The 14474-nt window shown below is 43.3% G+C and overlaps 1 protein-coding gene across 1 annotated transcript; it reads right to left on the bottom strand.

Annotated features, from left to right (window-relative positions):
- Nucleotides 1-5028: 5028 nt before the first annotated feature.
- Nucleotides 5029-14207, bottom strand: OSTM1 (osteoclastogenesis associated transmembrane protein 1). The gene is made up of 6 exons (XM_030945307.1): nucleotides 13878-14207; nucleotides 10991-11105; nucleotides 10008-10105; nucleotides 8865-9029; nucleotides 7938-8103; nucleotides 5029-7630 (listed from the first exon to the last, which is right to left on the bottom strand). Exons 1-6 carry the CDS (start codon nucleotides 14205-14207, stop codon nucleotides 7575-7577), a joined length of 930 nt encoding a protein of 309 aa, XP_030801167.1. The 3' UTR covers nucleotides 5029-7574.
- Between the last annotated feature and the right edge of the window lie 267 nt (nucleotides 14208-14474).

The raw sequence follows: 14474 nt of genomic DNA, 5'->3' as shown, positions 1-14474 counted from the left end.
TTGTGCACACAATCTCCTCAGGAAAGTGAGAGAGAAGCCCCATAAAGAAACTAGGCCCCTTCACCTGCTTGATTTTTGAAGTGGTTCCTCACCACCCAACCATTTGTGAGACAGCCACATGCTCCCCAGCAAGGCTGGCACACACACACAGCTGCTGCTGGGCCAAAGCAGCCTCTGCTACACGACTCGTGGAGGATGCAGGTAAATATCACAGATAAGAACAGGCAAGCTTGCTTTGACCATGCCAGCCAAGAGGCAAGCTAAAAGCCAATGAAATTGCTCCAGGAAAAAGAAAGAAAAGAAAAGCTTAATCTTAGTAAAAATATAGTGCCTAAGCACTGGCGGGGTCAGGGTCAGGTTGGGTTACGCGTTGTATAAGTCCCCATTATACAAGCCAAGGCAGGCAGAGGCTTTCCCAGGACTCTTCAATCCTCCTTTCTCCTGCTCAGTTTCACTGTTCCCTCATTCCTTCCTTCTCATTATCCCTTCTTCTGATGCTTGCTTGGACATCAAACAGGTCCGTCCAAGTGCTTCTATCACTGTGAATTAGAAGATCTCACAAATCACTTCCTCTGTGAATAAAATATGACTGTGGGACCTTATGAGTGGGCCTGAAGTTGCTCATGTGAGTGGCTGCAATAAAGGCAGCTGCTTATCTGTGTAGCAGAAAAAATAAGCATATTATGCAGTAGGAACTGAGCCTGCTGTAACACACAGTGACCAGAGCCCAGAGGCTAAATGCAAGCATCACTTACATCTGTGCAGCTTGGAGAGCAACAGCAAATGGTGCTGACGGGGCTCCTGATAATCGAGAAAAAACACACAAGTATTCCACAGAAACAAGGCTGTTACTATTCCTCCATTTTAAACCAGCTGCTGAGGACAGTGTTTTCCCCCTGAAGCATGCATGTTCCTCTCACAGCATTCCATCATATTCACCTTCAGATTCTGTTCTTCCATGGAAAAGTGTCACATCAGTGGCAAATTAATATCTTTGCCAACACTCACAAGCCCTTTTTGTGCATCCCAGCACTCACCCTTCAGGCAGATGTTCTGAAAGCATCTTCAGGTTTGTTTGGTTTTTTGTTTTAATGGAGCAATGCAAAGTAAGGCTGCTTCCCCTAACAGACTTCCAGAGTGCATTTGCTCCTCCAGAAACAGCTTCCTTCAAGCCCTCAACTCTCTTATTACCCAATCACTTTTGACTCTGTGTTCTGATCACCTAGGCAAAAGCAGCATTCACCAGAAATAACATGCACTTTCTGGACTGAGAACCAACACCTGCATTTGAAAACCTGCTCCAGCACAGTGCAAATGCACAATATTTTTTTATAATTTCTACATGTTTAGGTAATTGCTCTCAACTCAGCACACATCTGCAATACTTTTAACCACATTTCTCTGGGTTTGATATTCTAAGTTTGACTCCAAGACCCCAAAAAGCTGCTGAAACACGTGGGCAACTCATCATAATCTTCCAAAGAAAAAGAAATATAATGTTGTACTGCTAACAGAAAATTCATTGCAGTTTTGAGAACTATGGAGAATATACAGATGCCCCAGCAAATACAACTTGCTTCTTAATCAACTAGAAGGGAAGATAATTATCTAAAACAGTATTTTCATGACAGAGGGAAAGAACAAAACAGAAATCAAAACCCACTCAAAAGCCAGTTGAAATTTGCCACTATAGCAGGTAGAGAACACAGAGTTTTATCTGGAAACTGGAGAGCTTAAACTTCTCAGACCTGCCCAGTATTATGCACAAGAACAGACTTTCTATTAGACATTACACAATACTGGACAGGTGTGAATACCTGTGCTCTTACTTCCCTGTCTCCTTCTACACACTCCTTTGAAAACCTTCTGTTTTTATCACATCTATCTTGGGACTCTTCCTTGCAAAACCAAGATGCCTGCTCCTTGCAGTCTGTTTTTTGATGCAGCACAGTAAATTGCTAGTCTTTGAAATGCCTGAAAAAAGGTTTTTGTATGAAGTCCAAAGGAAGATTCTGATTGCCAGTGGTCGTTCTCTCTGTCTTAACCTAGATCAGTTTGACATAACCCATTTATTTCCTGGTTAACCCCAGAAAAATCCTGAAGGGAGTATAAATTTGCACATTAATCCTGCTCACTGGTTTGGTTCCACTTAGTTTTGGATGAAGGAGGAGCCACATTGCAACTCTCTAACCCATATTTACCTTTTCAAATGCTTTAACCAAACCCCATTTGGGAAGCCTTTTGTGACTCTCACACAAACTTGTTGTTGCAGAGGAGGGAAAGTCCCATCACTGTAAGTGCAGAGCATTACAATGAAATATAAAGCAGCATTAAAGTTGCTCCGTGCTTAATGCGGCGGTTTAAGCAGCTAATCTTGTTTAGCTTGAATGGCATGTTCATTACAGCAAATAAATCAGTAACGTGCAGGATTATTGAAGAGGAAAGACACATTAAACCAGTTTAGGGCATCATATTGATTTTCCAATTTTTTTTTTTAGTGTCCGATTTAGCTTGGCGTTTTTCAACAGTCAGTTCTAATAAATGCTTGTATAGCACAGATTAAGCAGGTGGGAACACTGCCCAGAAAGAGTATTATGAATAACTTAATGCACTGGTTTAATTGCAGCAATCCATGATACTTACTGTGCTGGCACCAGAGGAGAATTTTCAGTATTAGAAGTTAAAAATTCTACCGAGCTACTAGCAAGTATCTTTCTTTTAATAATTATTTGGAAAAAAAAATTCCATTATTTTCACCTCAGATGGGAGCAGAGGAAGATTACAGCTCATGTAACTATTTAACTTATTTCTGCCACAGCTAATTAAGATATTGTTAAAAAAGAATTAGCATTTACTTGACACAACTTTGCCTCTGACATGGCAAAACATTGCAGCAGTGTCCCTGATGTCTTTGTGCTCAGTCAGCCCTATTCTGCTCAATCCCCTTTGCAAACAGGATGCACAGAAGTGAAAAAGCCCAAACCTAGCTCATATTTCAAGCAACAGGCTCCTTTCAAAGCTGTACTCTAGAGTATCCCCATATTTCTTCCCCACAGCACCAGTTCCCTGGCACTGTCCTTGCCACAGTGCAGGAGGAAACCAGTTTGGAGCAGCGCCAACGTTCCAGCAGAGCAAAGCATTGAAGCTGCTGCCATCACAGGAGAAGATGCTGATCTGACAGCTCCCTAAACCCACACCCAATCCTGGGCACAGACCATGCCAGAACACTTGAAAGGCCAGCAAAGATGCCAGTAACCTCTTCCAAGTGCAGGTCTTTGATACAGCTATCACACAACTGATGGTGGTCACTGATCACATCAGCTGTTTTCTTCCTTTCCATGTTATTTTTGTCTTAGATTAGGTTAGGATCTCCAAGATAGAAACTGCGCTTCAAGTCTCAGCACAACACAAGGCACATAAATCACCCTGGCTGCCTCCAGCAAATAGCAACACCCTTCACAATGCTGGGAGAAGCAACACTCCAGAGAAGTCTTGCAGAATTTACTGGCTTCACACTTCCAATGTAACTTTCCACTCTGGCAAAGATAAAGAATGCACATCCTGCACAAACTTAATGAAGGTCAGGCTAAAAATGCTTACATCAGTCCCAGAGGAAAAATTCACAATGAAATATGAACAAAAATTGATAAATTACCCATACATTCTGATTAGGAGTACAGTGATTTTGCTAATCACATAGCTTATCATTCCAGAGGAACTCTATATTCAGGGCATGAAAACTAAGGTAGAAATTAGCAAAACCACAAGATTTGATGGTACTTGATTAACTGGGCAGAAAGCACCAGAAACAAAACATTATGAAACTGAAGCCATTTTGTGATTATAGCAGATATTTAATGAAGATGCAGAAAGTAGCCATTACACACACACAGAAAATCTGTTTGTTTTTTTTTTAAAGTCCCTTGTTTAGTGCTAAACAGGAGTCTTGACTTGGCTGCAAATAGAACAGGAGCTTTAAAGAACCTTTGAAACAGGATTATTTTGACACCATCACAAAATCCAGGTACCCTCCCAGAAGAAAGCAGTTGCTTTTAACTCAGAAGCAAGTCTCTGCTGTCATCCTACTCCTCACTCCCAGTTCTGACCTGCGCAGGCCCGCCAGCACAGAGCTCAAGCTCAGCTGCACTGCATGCAGCAGTCCCCAGCCCCACTTTGACCAAGAGGCCAGAGTATCCCCCTTCCAGCTCAGCTGCCATCAAGGCCCCATTCATACCCTCTTTTCTCAGCATCTTTCAACCACCTGTGCACTTCAGCAGCCTCCCCCGTGTGTGATTACAGATCCCCATGTCTGAACCTCTGCTCCACTCACCAATTAAATCCTCTACTCCTCCCACTTGCAGATTCCCTTTCAAGTTCCTCTCCCGAGCATACAGGCAGCTAGAACCACACCGACATTGCAGCTTCCCCACCTTCATGGACGTCCCTTGCAAGGGACAAGACTAAAATCTGCCTTTGCGAATCGCAGCCCTAGAGCACAAGGCTCCTGCCATCAGCGAGACACCCGACTCTCTCCATGGTGAGGCACTGCGCTGCTGCTTTTTAAACCCCGCAGCCCAGCAGCGAGCCAACACGGCGCCTGCTGAAGCTCCAAGGGGCTGCTGCAGGCAACCAAAAGCCTCCCCACAAAGACAGCAAGTTACCCCCAGCTGCCTGACTGCTGCACACCCACCCATGAAACTCAGTTGCAGCTAACATGAGCCTTGCAATAGACTGCAGGAGGCTTGGACAGAGCTGAAACTCCACCCTCTCAGCAGTGGCTGTTCTGTAATTCAGCGCAGCACTGCTTTGAAAAAACCTTTCTAGTGCTGTTGTCCTGCAAACAGCATAATGAAGAATAATAAGCAGGTGCTTCTGAACACAAACCCAGAAAAGGAGTACAAAACTACTACAGATGAAGCAATTAAATAACCAAGCTGTTCACTGTTTAGTGACAATCTTTATTCGAGCTGACTTTGCACGTTTAGGGATTTCCTAGTAAGTATAAATAAGAATCAAAGTGCTACCCCCCACAGTAAGAAATCTTTATTTCCACAAAAAAAACAAAAATACAAACAACCAGTATTTCAAAGTTTATGTTTTTTAATACATATAATACCAAAAAGGAAAAAAATAAAGATGAAAGACTAGCAGCAAAAAGAATTCTATTTCTCTTTCAAAAGTCTGTTCGCTTCCACATTTCTCTAGCAAATAGAGTATAAAAAGAATTCAATCAATCTATATATGAAATAGCCTACCAAAAATATAACACTGTGTAAGGAAAGTTTACAGTAGAAAGTCGGGGGGAGGGGAGAAAAAAAAAGGAGAAAATAGTAGATTTAACTTTAAAAATCTCAAGTGTAAACTTTGCTGCTGCTTTAAAATCAAAAACAACAAAAGTCACATGAGTATTTCCGTTTGGCTTAGGAGCCAGGAAAATAAGAAAAGCTGATTTTTTTTAAAGTGCTTAACCACCATATCCAAAAGTAATGACTTTCAGACCTACTTAACATGAATGTGCTCAAAAAGCCACCGCTTACAGTATAAAAGCTGTCATTCTGAAATGCTGCACATACAAACTGGCTTTATCTGCACGAATGAAAGATTCCTTTGAACAGCTCTCAATCATATGATGTCCCAAATCAATGTAATGCTATTAGAGCAGGCAGCTGAGTAAGTACCAGAAAGTTGAAGTTTAAGAATAATAGATATAAAAAATACTTTTTTTTTCTTAAAAGGCAGCATGCCTCTCCCAGCCAAATGAAGGTACTGTTGCACAAGAGAAACACAGTTTTATATCGTTGTAAACTACCTAAAACAAAGTGAGTGCTGATTCTAGTAATTCACATGTTACACAGAGGAAGACAGATACTGCTTTCTGATAAAACACAAAAAGTCATATGGGTGGGACCAGTTACTAACACAGTATTTTACTTATTATTAAACATACTGCTTAATAAACTTGTTAAACTTGACTTCAAAACCAACAGCATGTCCTAACAGAAGAAAAATAACAAATAAAAATAAAATAATTAATAAAACAAATTATTTGAAGAGATTTTGTTACACTGTTATATATTTATTTGAGCCTTAGTGCAAAGAAAAATTCAACATTATAGGCTCCAAAGCAAATCAAATACAACTACTTCATGGGACATTTTGGCAGACATCAGGCACAGATTCCAAGAGAAATTTTTTTTTTTTTGGCTGTAATGACCATTCTTTTTATCTCCAGGTTAGAAAATACATTGAAAAATTGGAGCAAAGGCTCTGGCATTCATTAACTTCAGGTACAGCTATAAATAATTTGAACACTACCACTCTCCCAAATCAGAAATACAATAAACAAACTGAACTGCCACTATTGCTGCAGCCATCAAATTGTGCCCACATTTTGGTGCTGACAGCAGCACCACCCATCCCTGCAGTTATTGCACAAATTACTCCATCAACTTTGGAGTTCTCCAAGTTTGAATTTGTTTACATCCATCTATTTCACAGGAATAATATTTTAAAGCTATTTCTTGAAAGTCACCAATTCCCAACACAGTATATTCATGTTCTTCAGAACAGTTTTTAAGTAAGAGAAAGCAGTAAGTGGTTCACTTACTGCTAAAACAGATTACCTAGAAAACACAACTTTTACCTGACAAAGTTCCTGTAAACACCTCTGTACTAAGCCACAGCAAGCTCTAGACCAGTAAATCCAGCATTTCCAGTGACTTGACTTTACCTCACTTCTTCTCTACAAAACAAAAAACCACTAAAACATTAGAATTAAAAAGGAAAGGAAATGGCATATTAAACAGAGAGTGAAACCTTGTTACCCAAGCAAGTATGTAAAGTTAGCTTCTGAAAATGTAAGATTTGAAAAGCAACAATTTTAGTGGTTAAAGTGTGCAAAAGACTAAATATGCCACCACTTTCAGAGAAAACAGAATACTGTAGCCATCAATAATTACTATTCAAGCCCAGCACTGGCAGTTGTGCTGCTTTTGTTGCCATTTTAGATACTATATATTACCATTTTCTCTGCATATTTCATGCCTCTTTTTAACAGATGCCAGCAGCATGACTTTTCAGTGGTACAGGAAAGAGGGGAACCTTTTTGGAGGGTTCCTTCCATCCCAAGTCTGAATATTATGTGGAATTAAAAGTAATGTTTTAAGCAGAAACATAAAACATTATTTGAAATTTTGTCTATCAAAGTCACCACAAAAAGAGTCAAAATCTCAGGTTTTTGTGAAACAAATATAGGAAAATACCGTGCAAGGAAAGTGTAGCTATTCTACCAATGTGAAGTACAAAAGCTTAGGAACAGAAAAGCACAGCTTCAGCCCAAGACTGAAAAAAAACCCACAGATTTTTCAAAACCAGAGTCCATACAGTGTCACACAGCCCTGCCTTGTCATGTTTGTTAATATCCTCGCTTAGAAGTCAGACAGCATTTTGTTTAACTTGTGTTGCTCTGTATCATTACACTAAACCATAATTAACTCCTCTTTTGTGCCGGCCTCATTCCAACACAATTGTACCCACTGTATACCAGCAGCAGCTCTCAGGTTTTGTTTTGCAGCTCAGCTGTATTTTTCTTGGATGTTCACAAGATTGGCATTTGACTGGATGCGCTTGGCTAGAAAGGGAAAAATTATATGAAAATTAAACACAAAGAATTCTACAAAACTAGTCTCTCCACTCCCTCTATTTATCCGACACAGACTTGCAAACAGCTTTCTGTTCACATCCAGAAACTTTAATGAAAAGATATGGCTGAAGCTCTTTCCTACCCTTCTTCAGGGGACAGCAGCAGACTAATAGTTGCTATTAGCGCTGTCAGCACAGCTGCAGGCAGATCTGGCTGGGCCTCCTCTCCCACAAGAGCCAAGCAAATCCCTGGCAGCTCCCAAATCCAACAGAGAAATGCCAACACCACCACTTACGCAAAATGAGTATCCGTTTCTTCTGCTTCGAGTGAAGGAAGCTACTAAGATAAAAAACAATAGGTAGGAAGAGGATAAAGGATGAAACTGCAATCACTGGGACTGTATCACTGCAGGGAAGAGAACAGTTGAAAGTCCTGCTCCAAAGCTTCCGAGTGATGTTCATCTAAAAGGAAAACACAAGAAAACCATGAAAGCAAGCACATGCATTTTTTCTGTGCAGCATGGCATGGCAAACACTCAGACCTCAAGACATGGAAGCGCTCAAGTATCACCTCAGAAAATTGCACTTGAACAGATCTCCCCCCAAAAGCAAGCAAATACCTGGAAATGTTGAAACAAACTATTTAGATGGAGCCAAGATTTCACAGCAAAACTTTCATAAGCTTCAAAAACATAATTAGACACTATTGCATGCCTGTTTCCCAGAGAGCTCACTAATAATCTGTGGGGACAGGGCTGATCCCATACTTTTGAGGAGCACTTCATCAGCCCAGCCACTTTAACCTCACAATATACCAAAGCTTTTTCCAAACATACGTCGTCAATGCTGAGGATGCCTAGAAACAGCTGCTGTAATAAGAAATCAATTAACACACCAGCTAGAACAATAGCAGTAAAGCCCCACATTAAAAGCCAGAAGAGATTTATTTTTTTTAAATCCATCCCCTTCACAGTAAAAAGAAATGAAAGTGCAGCTACTCAAACTGGGATGGGTTCAGGAGATCAGAAGTTTCAGTCACTCTCCTGTGGCACTGCCCAAGGGCAGGACCTCACAAGACAGCCCCACCAAGCACCTCCCACCACGGGACACCAGCCTGCCAAAGGCACTGCTGCCCCTACTGCCCCCTGCCCAAAAGAAAAAGCAATCCTAGTATGAAAAGCACAAATGGCTCAGATGAATAAAGTGCATTAGCAAACACTTACTGCATCTTCCACGTCAATACACAAGTGTGCAGAGTGAGCAGATTCACCGCCTTGCCTGTTCAGCCTCTGCAGGTGGTTATACAGGTCATTCAATTTCGTGTAGGTTTCGTTGCAGTTTTTGCACACTTCTGTGTAGTTATTTGGTGACAGATCAACGCCTTGTCCCTAGGGTTATAAAACTCTGAATAAATGACAGTTTAAGGCATTAAACAAAAAATTTGTTTGATTTGTTATTGCTGACATTGACAGGGACAGACTGTGCCATACCAAGCAATCCTTTCCATCTGTGGCCTTCAGCACTCCATGAATGCAATACAGGACACTTGAAAAGAAAACTACCATCTCTGAAGATATTTCAACCCAGTAATGGCTGTACCAGCTACCCACTGAGCACTGGGTTAAGCTCTAGTTTAATCTTTTGAAGTTTCCAATAAGCCAGTCCACACTGCTCCTGACCAAGGCCTATAAAGGCACGTTTCTTAGAAAGCATTAATAAAGAAGCAGATAGTTTCCCCAAACACTGTCCCATGCCCATTGAAGTAAACCTATTTTACTTCTGGATGATCCTGAAAACTGGCCAGCTTCTGACTGAAATGGAATATGCAGTTTCTTAGGCTATATAGGGCATTTTCTCTGAAGACAATTACCACATTTATTTCACTAAGGAAGTTATATTGTCTTTGCAATATGGCCAACCTTTAACTATGAGTCATTTTAACAGTCAAAAGAAATGCTACAAGAATTAAAGGTGCCTAGTCCTTCTGAGCTAGTCCTTATTATCAAAAGGATATTTAAAGACTGAATTCTACATAAAAAAGAAAACAATTCTACAAAACAAGAGCATGCAGACATGCTGGTTTTTACTATGTAATTATCAACTATTGTGAATTCAGAAATTTTGATGTGAAGTAGCATTGCAATTACAGACAAAATGAAGTCAAGGTGAGTATCAATTAGAATTAATTTCAGGCACTCAGTCTGTAAACAACTGCATTTTACCGATCATGGATTTATCTGCCTACAATTCACAAACTCAGCAGCAGTTTATTTGCCTAATCTGCATCTGCAGTTTATTCAGCATAAATAAAATTTTGGTAGCAGTTAGAGGATTTAGTGCTTCTCTTAAATGTGCAGCATAAATACCTGAAGGTTATGTTCAAAACATGTCAGAGATTTATTGAATAAATCCAGGAATTCTTCAGTAGAATTTGATAATCCCTCACTGTTATTCTTTAAACAATCTATTGAAAAGAAAGAAAAACATTGAGATATTTTAATTTCTAACATTTCCACAGCCAGCAAGCCCCAGACACTCTACTCCTGCAAAAAGAGCTCTCAGCTATAAAGGATAGGTCTAGTCAACACTGCAGTTTCCTTATCTGCCTGCCACTGAGATCTCAGACCTGCTGACCTAACGCTTCATCGAGAACACATTTCAGAATTAATTGGCCTTGATTAAGTGAAAGATGAAGACTATCATCAAGAGCTTTCTGAAGAGGGGGACTGAATTATCTTTGGACTTCGAGATAAAACAAGACATTACTTTTATTTCCCAGCCCAGAAATCTGGCTTTGCCTGGCAACAGTAACAGCCATTTTGTGGTAGCAGAAGCACCAGCAGAAGAGATGAAATGGAGAGCACCCAGGAAATAGCTAGACCATGAACACAATAGTAGAAATCACAGTGCAATTATTATTCTTTAAGAAAAGAGCTGAGCTTTTTACCAGATTTGACAGAGACTCTGGGGTTTTTCTTCTAGTCATGGGCTCAACCCTATGTTACTGCTTCCATCCATCCTACCCTACTTCAGAGGTGCTCTAATCAGCCAAACCTTTAAAAACAACATTATTTGAGGAATTTAGGATTTCAGCAACAGCATCGTGAAAGCAAGCCAACATCCTAGGAAATTCTCCTGAAAGTAGTAAGCACCATCAGTAGTTTTCTGACAGACTACTGCCCTCAGATTTTGGCCCTTACAAGAGAAAGCACTCTTGGAGTGGCTATAGTTCAGGATTTGTGTGTTATCTACTGGCTGTAGTCAAACAAACACACACAATTCTGATCTGTGCAAGTTTTAGGGGCTACATCATCACAGTAGCATGAGAGCTACAGAATGAGTCACGTACTTGCGCAGTTGGCTGCCTCCCAGGTTTCATTGAAGAACTCCGAAAGGGTCACAACTATCTGCAGCCTGTCTGAGGTCAAGATGCTTTTGGCACAATTGTGGCTCTCAGAGGAATTCTAGAAATAAAAGGAAACAAAAAAGGAAGTGATGAAGTGTTAAAAATACAAAGGGGAATTTCTGAAATGTATTTTACACAAGCGCATCTAAAACAATCACAACACATCACATGGATATTTCTGGAAAAGGCAGAGCAGAAGTGATGGAACAAAAGTCTTTTGATTCTCCAATTTATACTGTGAGCAACAGAGCTTACTGCACACAATCTCTGCAGGTCTACTAGGGCTACATGCAAGTCAGTCAAAAATACATAGCAAAAAAAAAACAAAAACCAAAAACAAAAAGAAAGAAAGAAAAACCAAGCACACTGCCAGGTGGCTGATATTCATCCATTCCTGGGCCACGGCCCTGGAGCCAGCTCAAGGCATGTGCAGAGAAGAGGATAGGTTTTTCCTCGTTAGACAAAAGGAACATTTGAGGGAGCTGAACCAGTGGACTGACCTCAAACAAACCAAACCCAAACAGAAACAGCCTCCAAAAGTGCTGCACCAATGTACGCTATCAGCGGCAAACTTCCCCCAGTGCAGCAGCACCAGGAACTGAGCCCTCTGTGGAGCAGTGCCTGTGCTCACTCACCCAAGCACACGTCCAGGCCAAGCTCTCACCTCCCCAGACACAGCTACCAAGCTCATCTTAGTGAGCTGTTCAATGCACCCTCTTCCTCAAAGCAGGCTCTGCCACAACTCTTACCACAATTTACTCTCTGGACCAAGATCATAAAAAACACACAGCGACTGCAAAAGCAGTTGCAGAATAAACAGGAAGTATTCTGACCAGAATTCAGATACAGAACCATGACCTCCAGTCAGCTGACTCCTGTGCTCTAGCTCCTGGTGTCTGGCTGCTAAATTGACTTAAGCACTTCTTAAAATTGCCAAAGCTGCCAAAAGCCTCTTTGATAAGTGATGTGGGACACAGAAAAAAAATAATCTCTTTAATGAGAAACTTGTTCCTTACAGTGCTTTACAAGAGATCCAGTTTCTCCCTCTCTTGGTTAAAATGGGGAGGGGAGGTTAAATAAGAACTTTCCCTGGAGGCTCAATTGCAGAAGTAAAATATTGCCACATCTGGTAACTCCCACACTTGCCTGCTTTCATTTCTACTAAATTACAGATACGCAAGAAAGTTGTTTATGCAGGAAACTCTGGTTGTTCCACAAAGGCTGTGAAGCTTCCTCACCACCTGGGCTCACGAGTAGGAAAAAGCACTTCACCAAAACTGAATCACATAGACCTAAATAATTTCTTAAATAAAGTTTGCCTAATTGATTCTTTAATTAGCCTGGTGAGGAGGATTTTATATTTCAGAGATGTCCAAAACTCAAACCAGCTCCTCCTGTCATACTGTACTCTTAACTACTGTTAAGAGAGAAACATCAGATACCTGATTAATTAATTGTAATCAGGGACTGAGGTTGCAAGAGGCCAGCTCCTTTATTCACCTAGTTAGTTAATCCACACAGAGAAGGAAAGCCAACAAGAAGTGCCTTCCAGACCACATAGTGGACAAGTCCTCCCAGGCTGCTAGTACTCAAGCACAGAAGCTGCAATGATTTCATACATATTCTAAGTACCACAGTACATCTGGCTACTTAATCCTAGCCAAAATATCATGGTAAAAGTACCCAAGAGAATTACACATTCAATTTCTCACTTTCACACTACCTAGTCACTGGTGTGAAACAGCTTCCCTGAAAGAAACAAATAGACCGCAAGTTTGCAAACTAAATCAAGAGACCACTGGCTACATATTTGCCCTTGGATTTTTGGATAATTGGAAAGGATAATTACTAAGAGAATATGCATGCATTATTCCAATATATGCACTGGGGTGGTGAGGGGAAATAGGAAAACAACCCAAAACACTACCCAAAAGCAGCACTGATACTTCTCTAATTACAGGAAACTGCACTGAAATGGTTCACAGGACACTGTGGCACCTATTTATCACCTGGACTTAAAGAGAAACAGATTTTTCTCATCGATGGAAATTCTAAATCTTGGAATTCAGAAATCCCAAGACCGAAAGCACAATCCTGGGTACATACTCCTATAAACTTGCTCTCTGTCAGTTCTCTTACCAGGGCACCCACTTTTAGCCATCATCATGGAACAAAGGCCCTTTGGTCTGATTCACCAATGTCATCCTCACATTATCCCAGGAACTAACTTTTACAACTGGATCAACTGGATGGAGCATGTAAACAGAAGACCCAGCTTCAAAGTTCTCCCAGCAGTAGGGTGCACTGGCCCCCGCTCAGGCTTTCTACACACTCTCCCATCAGCTTTGGAGGCAGAACACCGTGACACGGCTCCTCACAAGATGATGTGCCTCACCCGCCACAGCTTCACAGACCATCAATTTTCCGGGAAGTGCCAGGCAGTGCAGTGCTCCCCATGAGTGCGCATACAACCTGTGAGCCAGGGCACTGCTCCATCAGCAAGAACAGCTCAAGTTTTTCCACTCTCACGGCTTTCTCCGCAGGCGGAGCCGCTTGCCCCCAGCCACGCCGGGAGCGGGCGGCACGGACCGTGCCACAGCACAGCAGCAGGAGGGGCCCGGCCCTGGCAGCGGCGCTTCCCCAGCACCCCCAGCCTCTGCCAAGCTGCCCTGCGCACCCCAGCGAGGCGCTCAGCCTGCCTTGCCGAGGATCCCACCCGACGTGCTCCGGCACCCAACTCACAGGCCTGGAAGCCTCAAGGAGAGAGGCCAGGCCCCCAGCCCGCCCCAGCAGCCACGCACCCTCCCCCCGCCCGGCCCCACGGACGCACCCCGACGGCGCGGGCGATGCTGCCGTACTGTGCGAGCAGGCGGCGATATTGGCCGTGGCAGCCCTGGCACAGCCGCACCGGGCGGGCGCGCCGGCCCAGGCAGCCCGTCAGCGCCGCGCTGCCCTCCGCGAAGGCGTCCAGCAGGCTGCGGCACTCGGGCTCCAGCTCGGGCAGGTCGCCGGGCAGCCCCGCGCTCCACAGCTCCTCCGCCAACTCCTGCGCCAGCTCCAGCGCCGGGGTCTGGCGCGGCCCCGCGGCGGCGGCGAGGCCGAGCAGAGCGAGCGCCAGCACCGGCAGCAGCGGCCGGCACAGACACCGCGGCGGCGCCATGGCGGCCGCGCCGAGGAACCGGAAGCGCCGCGCCGGGAAGGAGCCGGCCCTCGCCCCGGGGCGCCGCCGCTGATTGGTCCATGAGATGCGGGGGCGGGAAAGGGGCGGGGAAAGGGGCGGGGCCGACACGGGTGGTCCCGGGGGCGGGGCGGGCGCTCAGCCGGGACTCATCCCGGGAACTCACCCCATGGTCCATCCCGAGGACTCGATTCATCCCGGGACACGGCACTGGGGTGTCCCCAGGGCCGGGAGAGTGTGCGAGCTGTG

The sequence above is a fragment of the Camarhynchus parvulus genome, chromosome 3, assembly GCF_901933205.1.
Source record: "Camarhynchus parvulus chromosome 3, STF_HiC, whole genome shotgun sequence".
NCBI classification, from domain to species: domain Eukaryota; kingdom Metazoa; phylum Chordata; class Aves; order Passeriformes; family Thraupidae; genus Camarhynchus; species Camarhynchus parvulus.
Note: the sequence above shows the minus strand (reverse complement) of the source record. Positions and strands in the feature narration are given on the sequence as shown.

Bases quoted from the DNA above. Each gene is read 5' to 3' on its own strand.
- OSTM1 (XM_030945307.1), bottom strand. From the start codon at position 14,207: ATGGCGCCGCCGCGGTGTCTGTGCCGGCCGCTGCTGCCGGTGCTGGCG. The intron at 11,106-13,877 runs GTGCGTCCGTGG...TTTTATTTCTAG, and splicing joins GCATCGCCCGCGCCGTCGGG to AATTCCTCTGAGAGCCACAA. The intron at 9,030-10,007 runs GTATTTATGCTG...TTATAACCCTAG, and splicing joins GTTTTGAACATAACCTTCAG to GGACAAGGCGTTGATCTGTC.